This window comes from Acinonyx jubatus, chromosome E3 (assembly GCF_027475565.1).
Source record: "Acinonyx jubatus isolate Ajub_Pintada_27869175 chromosome E3, VMU_Ajub_asm_v1.0, whole genome shotgun sequence".
In the NCBI taxonomy this organism is placed as follows: Eukaryota; Metazoa; Chordata; class Mammalia; order Carnivora; family Felidae; genus Acinonyx; species Acinonyx jubatus.
The window spans coordinates 31,035,136-31,043,759 of record NC_069398.1 but is presented as its reverse complement, the minus strand read 5'-3'; the positions used below and the strand labels follow the sequence as shown (position 1 = coordinate 31,043,759).

At 46.1% G+C, this 8,624-nt stretch overlaps 1 protein-coding gene across 1 annotated transcript; it reads right to left on the bottom strand.

Annotated features, from left to right (window-relative positions):
• Positions 1–2,632: 2,632 nt before the first annotated feature.
• On the bottom strand, positions 2,633–6,496 carry OCM2 (oncomodulin 2). The gene is made up of 4 exons (XM_015079341.3): positions 6,179–6,496; positions 5,359–5,491; positions 4,801–4,910; positions 2,633–2,912 (listed from the first exon to the last, which is right to left on the bottom strand). The coding sequence occupies exons 1-4, from the start codon at positions 6,237–6,239 to the stop codon at positions 2,887–2,889; spliced, it is 330 nt and encodes a 109-aa protein (XP_014934827.1). The 5' UTR covers positions 6,240–6,496; the 3' UTR covers positions 2,633–2,886.
• Between the last annotated feature and the right edge of the window lie 2,128 nt (positions 6,497–8,624).

Genomic DNA, 8,624 nt, shown 5'->3' with positions numbered 1-8,624 from the left:
ATTTAAAATCTTTCCTCAGTATGTAAAAATACAAATGAGTGCAAAGGGATGAGTAGAAATTTCAGGAACAGAATAGTATGCAGGCTTTCATTCATTCGCGTGTGGGGTACATCTTTGGCGTGAAAGTTTTTTAAAATCAAAATTTGTTACTTTGGCTCAGTGACAAAAATTGGGTGAATTCTACATCTGTTTTTCATTTCTCTAGTTACTATGCTCCGTTTCTTAAAAGGCTTCAGTCTTATCGCATTGTTGTATAATCCTTCCAGCTGGAGATAACCAGTGTTAACATTTCACTATGTACCGTTTCTCTCTTCTTTGGTGAGGTGCATATTAAATATGAGTCATTTTAAAATGAATTGCTTTGGGGGTGCCTGGTGGCTCAGTCAGTTGGGCATCTGACTTCGGCTCGGGTCATGATCTCACAGTTTGTGGGTTCAAGCCCCGCATCAGGCTCCGTGCTGACAGCTCAGAGCCTGGAGCCTGCTTCCGATTCTGTGTCTCTCTGTTTCCCTCTCTCTCTGCCCCTCTCCCCCCCCCCCCACCTCTCTCTCTCTCTCTCTCAAAAATAAATAAAAATTAAAAAAAAATTTTTAACTCAGAAAATAAAAATCACTAATTAACAAATACATTCAAATGCCCAGACTTGTTACCTGAATTCAGAGATGGAGTTCCTCCTCCCAACAATGTAATTAATCAAAATCCAAACAACATAATTAAAAATTGATATGAGTAAAGACAAGATTGTTTTATTTAAGCGTACCACCCAACACTTTTTGGTTGTTAAATACAGAGAGATGGCTCCTTATGATTGCTACTTACTATCTATTTGATGGCGACTCTGAAATTAAGCTCCTAAAACTGAGTTGGAACAAGGGAAGAGCAATGTATCTGCATTGGGCAAAGCATAGTTGGACTTGTCACTTTGAAACGGTTGAATGAATAAAATTCATGAATAACCAACCATAACTCTATCCGTGGAAAATGTGTGGCAATTTTCCTTCCGAAGACATCCGTCTTCTGAGGGTCTTCCCCAAGGCAGGATATCATCATGACCCAGTGCACAGTGGCCCCTGGGTGCTCCATATAGCCCCTCCAGTCATTATCCCTAGACAGACGCCCTCCTGAGGGAGAGAAAAGAAATAAGAGAAACCCAGGATCTTCACCTAGATTAGGGAGATGTTGCCTTCACAGCTCCAGCGGGTGATGGATTGCTTAGTCAGCTAATAGCTCATAACCTTTATTTTAAAGCATCATCATGTACCTGGCTTCTCGGAGGCGTATGGTGGCCAGAGCCTCCTGGAAGAGTGTCGCAGGCTCACTCTGAGGTATTTAGAGTTGTAGCTGGGATAGAGAACCATTCGCTGGGAAAAGTTAATGGAGCCAAGTGAAATAAAAGAAGGGGTCGCATGGAGAAGAAGGCACCATGTGGATCGTTTGAAGAATCAAAGCTCCGAGGTTTATCAGTATTGGTCGAAAAGGCCCTCTTGATGTCTCTCTTTTGAGCGATTCCCCGATGCACCTGGGAGACATTTGCACACACGGAGGGGAAGCTGAGGTGGGGAGAGCCTCACCCGCCAGATTCCTGCCAGGAAGGCTGGGGCGTGAAGAGGGAACAGGAGTGCCATTTAAGGGCTTTGTCCCTCAAGATACCACCTCTAATATTCCTTGATTGTTCTTCCAATTGATGCACTTTGAAATCTCTGATGTTCCCTTTAGCCTCAGTCTAACGCAGCGCTATAGAAATCACGTGCTTGTGCCGGTTGAATTTTTTTCCGAATGCATATGCAAATACATACGTAGTTATGAAAATACAAATGTTGACCCCTGGCCCCCTCAAGTCACCTAGAGGCCCCCTCGTATACACCTCACATTTTGAAAAGCTGCCCTAACGCGGCCCTTGAAAAAAACGGATTCAAAACTCGCTAAGCTGCGTGGTGTGATGGATGCAATCCAGGAGAGCCCAGGGCCTTATAAGCTTGGGGGGTGCAGTGAAAAGTGGGAGCCTTTCAGCAGGCTCCCAGGAAAACGCCTCAGCTCCCAGGGTCAGCCAGGAAAGTAGTGACTGCGAAAGACAAGGAGCAGGTGGCAGGGGGCTGGGTCAGAGTGGGCGGGTCTCAGATACCTTGCTTTTCTAAGAACAAACAAACAGACAAAGGCAGGCTTGAAAACGGGTCTGCTTGTGCCCACCAGCTCAGCAAGTCTCCTTGGCTTTGGGGCCACTGCAGTCACACAATGGTTTTCTGTCCTGTCCCATTTGCTTTTAAGGCTGTCTTATGGTGATCTAACACCCAGCAGCAGAAAACACATAAGCAAGAGTGATTTTACGCTCTTTATAAATCTCTTCATATTAATTTCAGACTCTGATAACTCCCTGACCCAAATCCTGCCCTGACAGTGCCATTTGTGACTCCCCCCCCCCCCCCCGCCACCCAACCTGTTTTCTCTGATGGCTGGTACACTCCATTGTGACTTGCTGAGGGCTTGATGGGACCAGAAATCTTTCTAAAAGCCTCGGTCCCCAGATTGTTCTCATCCCCCTACCTTGCTGAGAAAAAACAAAAAAATAAAACAAAACAAAAAAAACAAACAAAAAAACCAACCACACACACACACACCCCCACACATCAGCAGATGATGAGAAACGTATCTTTATTGGGTGAATTTTAAAGGCATCGTCTGCCAAGGGCCTTACAGGAGTCATCAGGGCATACTGACCACCGAAAATTCACGAGTGACTGCCTTGTTACCTCGCTAAAACAGGGGGCAAATTGGAGAAGCACATCCGGGGGAATGAATACATAAATTAGGGGCAGGTAGTGGGTTTCCCATTTCTAGGGGCTTTGGAGCCTTCTGGCTGATTGTCTCTATCTCCACAGCCTGCGGCTTTTAAGAATGCACCATTTCCTGGAATTCTAGAACAGAAGAGGGTGAGAAAACGTCAGTGGAGATGGCTTGGTATTTTACAGACAGGCCGTGTGGCCAGTGAGAGCTCAGAAGAGGAGGTTGTCAGATGGTGGGCTTGGCACCCCACTCAAGGGCACAAAAGGAGGGGGAAAAACGTGTCACTGACTGCAGGTGCGGGAGGTCTAGAGCGTCCCATCTTCCTGCATAATCTAACAAACATCTTTAGCTCTGTAGCAGAGCCCCTTGTATGAGAACTTGTCAGCCCAGGGGCACCTGGGTGGCTCAGCCGATTAAACATCCGACTCTTGATTTTGGCTCAGGTCATGATCTCACGGTTTCACGGGTTCGAGTCCCACATCCTGCTCTGAGCTGACAGTGTGGAGCCTGCTTGAGATTCTCCCTCTCTCTGCCCCTCCCCTGCTTGTGCCGGCTTTGTCTCTCTCAAAATAAATAAGTGAACTTAAAAAAAAAAAAAAAAGAATTTGTCAGCCCAGCCATTTCTCTCTGACGATGCATGGATTTGGTATAACGGCCTGTCGCAATCTGGGGCCGCTCAACTTTCTGTCTGGCTACTTTAAGATAGAGAAGGAGGGTTTTCTTCCTTTTCTTCCTCCTTTCTGCAGACGTAGGAAGCAATTCATAGAGTGGGCCTTTGAACTCCCTTTTCTCCCTTTTCTCTGTTGAACCCTAACCTTACCCTCAAGAGCTTAGGTTACTAAAAGAAAGATGACAATGATGATGGTAACAATAATGATAGTCGCTGCTACTGGTTGGAGTCGAAAACCGGAGATTTGCTTTATAGCTCTTGGTACGCTTCGCCTATTTGGAATTTTTCCGTGGTTAGATTTAAATAAATCCATCTTCTTTTACCTAAACTCTTGTTCTGAACTATCTATAGAAGCTACATTAACTCCTGCATAGTAAGTTATAGCGGTATCATTTGGACAGGTTTTTAAAATGAGAATCCAAAGTAGCAGTTTTTAATTTCCAATTAGTACCGCCATAAAGACCAGGCATAAATTCTCCCAAGTTGGCATGCACAATGTAGCTAAGAAGCATGTAAGCAACATGACTGAATCAGATTAAAATAAGCCATGTAGTTATACTAAACTCTGAAATAGGGCTCTGCACACAGAAGACCCTGTACATGCCGTTTGATCTATTCTCTAATATTGTCCACTTGGGCTACTGTCCAAGAAAATGTGTTTGTTTAACCCCTTGAAAGCTAAGAGGCTTTCCTGTGCAAGTCAATAGACATTTTGGGGGCGCCTGGGTGGCTCAGTCGGTTAAGCATCCGACGTCAGCTCAGGTCATGATCTCGTGGTTGGTGAGTCTGAGCCCCGCGTCAGGCTCTGTGCTGACGGCTCGGAGCCTGGAGCCTGTTTCGGATTCTGTGTCTCCCCCTCTGCCCCTCCCATGCTCATGCTCTTTCTCTGTCTTTTAGTAATGACTAAACATTAAAACTAAATAAACATTAAAAAAATAGACATTTTGATATGAGACACACTTGAGAATGTCAATCCATCCCTTGTTCAGAGGGGCTCAAATCCCACCAGTGGCAATTCCTTATATTATTTCCAATTTGCATTGGGCATCTTGCAAATCATTAGCCAGGCAATAGCTAGTCCCCTGGTCAAGTGAAGGCTATTTTTTGGGTCATAGACAGTGAGTGACTCACAGGACCAGCTTCTACGATACATCCCCAGGCATCACGCTAGTCTCTACATATATCATTTGTATCCTCACATTAGGCCCATTTTACAGATGGCAAGACTGAAGCGCAGCAAGGTTAAGAAAGAGATTTTAACTAACCACATCTGCCCGATCTCATGGCCCAATCCCCCGGGTTGCTTCAGGAGCTAAGTTCTTTTGTGCTGTGTACAGGTGTGAACGTACCATCAGCCCCGATTTTCCCGTCACCGTCATTATCTGCAGCTGCCATCAAGGACTTGGTTTCTGACTCTGTCAGCTCTCTAGCGCTGCTCTCAAACTTCTGGAGGAAAAACCTGCAGGGCAATAAAGATTATGGAACTTTTCTGAAAGACCACACACGTCTGTGCTAACCCTCTCTTTTCCTCTTGAAGCCAATCATCCGTTCCCAGCAACCGCGATATTCAAAGGTCTCTGCAAGCCAAACTCGCCTTCCTTGTAGAAACTAACAGTGGGCATTTTGTTTTTAAAAGTTTTTCTTTCTTCTTCTTCTTTCCAGGGGCGCCTGGGGGCTCAGTCGGTTAAGCATCTGACTCTTGATTTCGGCTCAGGTCACAGTCTCATGGGTTCATGAGTTCGAGCCCCTCGTTGGGTTGTGTGTTGACTGTATGGAGCTCGCTTGGGGTTCTCTCTCCCTCCCTCTTTCTCTGCCCCTCCCCTGCACACACACACACACACACACACACACACACACACACACACACACCACTCTCTCTCTCTCTCTCTCTTTAGGACAAAACTTACTTAAGCTCTTCTTCATCCAGATACCCACTCTGGTCATTGTCTATGAACCGAAAAACATCCTTCACCTGACTGGCCGACATCTTGGAGAGGCCCGATGTCTGGAAGAATTTTTGGGGTTCAAAAGTATCTGGGTCTGAAGAACAGAGAGAGGGTTATTCTCAGGCTCACTGGATCACCTTCTGTATCGGGGCCAAGGTGCTGAAAACATAGGTCATCAAAAACCCTCCTCGGGCCATCATTGAGCTACAAGGACGCTCTGCTCTCCACTTTTACCAAAAGACAAAGCCTATGTTAACTGACTAGAATTGAAATAAAGACTTGGAACAAACAAACAAATAGATAAAAAAACAAAGACAAAGAGGGGGCTATGACTGGTGCAAGATTTCGAGGCAGCCAAGACTGGGCAGCTTGGTGATGGCATCTCCTGTGTCCCTCCCCACCTTACCTGTCCACTTGCTTTTACCCATCTCTTGTCCCTCTCCTCTGGGCCGCCCCCCCTCCCTTTCTACAGGCTGTGTGGCCAAGAGTCACTGGTCTAACTGGTGGGGCGAAACGCAGTCACTGGGTTCCAACAGGCATCCACAGGCTTCTTCTTCTTCTTCTTTTTTTTTTTTTTTCACTTTTAGTACATTCCTTTGGCCTTACGGAAATGTAACCATATGCTCAGCTCTCGTATCTCTATAATTTTAGTTCTTTGGTTGAGGACCGTTTTATTCTCTGATCCCACGAATTTTCAAATGTTCACATTTTTAATTTCCGTGGTTTTGCTGGAGGCGTGACTACGTGGGAAATACGCACCCCTGCCTCACTCTCCTTTTACCTTGGCACTCCTGCAGGGCTGCGGCAATGTCGTCAGCACTAAGGACGTCTGTGATGCTCATTTTCCACCTGTTCACACAGAACACATGAGATGTGGTAAATGGCAAGCGGGAACACGCACGTCCAGGAGCACGACCCCTTCCCAGGCCCCTGAAACTGTCTTTGTGGGGAAGGTTTAAAATGTGATAAGCGTGCCGTTGTATTAAGTGATGGGACAGAACACCCCCATAAAAACCATAAGCGGGAAGGATCCCAGCCCCCTTTGTCTCCGTGCCTTCTCCTGAATGTTCTTCAAAGACAAAATTTTAAAAAATACAACTTAAAGAATGACTCGATCCCGTTTTCTTGTAAAAACTGTATTTGCACAATCAACCATTCATGTAGCCGTCTACAAAACGTTCAGAAGTAAATCACGTTACAAAGGCAGTGGCAGTTTCCTAGACCAGCCTGAAAATACAGTGCTACCAATTCCTCTCACAGCTTGGCCTCCTTGGAGACCTTTGGTGGAAAAGATGCTATCTATCCTGAAGGATGCGAATCAGAGTCACGAAAAAGCCAACTGCCAGAGGTCAAAATCCTTCCAGGAGTCAAGCCCACGGGGAAAGAGACATCTGAGCACAGCCTGCACCAGCCTAATAGGAACGCATTAGGAAAGAAAAGTCTGGGGTCTCGAAGGTCCACCAGCTACTTACCGTTTTAGACTTTCCCTCAAGAAGAATCAGGGAAAAGAGTCGAAGGAGCAAAAAACAGATGTGCTTTTGCTGCCTTACTGACCTATCTTATATAGGATCGAAAAAGTGATAGTAAGAACCTCTTAGATTTCCTTTTCAAGGATCAAGTAGACATAGCTCAAATGTCTTGCCTTACTAATTAAACCTCTTTTTTTTTCTATTTATATCACAAGGGAATGTGGGTGGGAACAGCCAATACTGAAGAACAAACCTCAACAAACCTTAACTAGGGTTTCAGTTCTGCAAACGAACCCCACTGGCGGTGTGGAGAAGACGCCAGAAGCCTGGCAAAGAGGACACAGTGGCTGAAACGAGGTGAACGCAAACGGAGGCGCTCTGTAAACTGGAAAGGGCTCCCCAGGTGACAGTGGCTGCCGTTTGAGGCAGGTCTGCTCTTAACCTCTGAGGCTGTGGACGTGCGAGGCTGACTTCGGTCCAGGGTTGACCCCAAGTCAGGGTCAGATGGACACAGTAGACTTGTCCATCACAGCAAATGGCACTGGATGGACGACTTTCCAAAAAAGTCTTGACTCTGATATTTCCCAGCTCTCTCCTACATTGCACACACTAAAAAGGCAAAATGGAGGAAAGCACCCAACCATTCCCAAACCCCAGATCTAAAATTGCAGGAAAAACGGGAGGCCGGCATTTGAGACCTCCCTCAAGGTTTTTTTGCTTTTGGGTTTTTTTTTTTTTATTTTATTTTTGAGAGAGAGGGACAGAGCATGAGCAGGGGAGGGGCAGAGAGAGAAAGGGAGACACAGAATCTGAAGCAGGCTCCAGGCTCTGAGCTGTCAGCACAGAGCCTGACGTGGGGCTCGAACTCACGAACCGTGAGATCGTGGCCTGAGCCAAAGTCGGACACTCAACCGACTGAGCCACCCAGGCGCCCCTGCTTTTTGTTTTTTGTTTGGTTTTTTTTTGTTTTTAGCTTTAGCAAATATTTGTTGAATCCCTATGTAGCCAGCACTGTGTTAGACTCTTTTCTTTAATCGTGGTAAAAAATACGTAATATAACATTTGCCCTTTGAGCTGTTTTTAAGGATACGTACGGTAGAGTAGTGTTAACTATATGCTCACGGTTGTACAAGAGATCTCTAGAACTTTTTCCTCCTGTAAAACTGACCTCTATGCCCATTGAACAAGAAGTCCCCCTTCCCCCTCCCAACACCCTGGCAACCACCGTTCTCCTTCCTGTCTCTGGGAGTTAGACTACTTTAGACACCTCTCGTAAGTGGGATCTTGCCTCATTTGTCTTTTTGTGACTGGCTTATTTCCTTAGCATAATATCCTCAAGTTTCATCCATGGGTTCATCCCTGTAGTGACATATGCCAGGATTTCCTTATGTTTTAAGGCTGAATTCAAATTAAAAAAAATATTTTTTAACATTTATTCATTTTGGAGAACGGAGAGAGACAGAGTGCGAGCGGGGGGGGGGGGGGGCGCAGAGAGAGAGGGAGACACAGAATCCGAAGCAGGCTCCAGGCTCCGAGCTGTCAGCACAGAGCCCGAGGTGGGGCTCGAACTCACAAACTGTGAGATCATGACCTGAGCCGAAGTTGGGCACTCAACCGACTGAGCCACCCAGGCGCCCCTGGATTCAAATTTTTTTTTAAGTAAAAATTTTTATTTTAGAGTACATGAGTGGGGGAGAGGGGCAGAGGGAGAGAGAGAATCTCAAGCAGACTCCACGCTCAGCCAGGAGCCTGACGTGG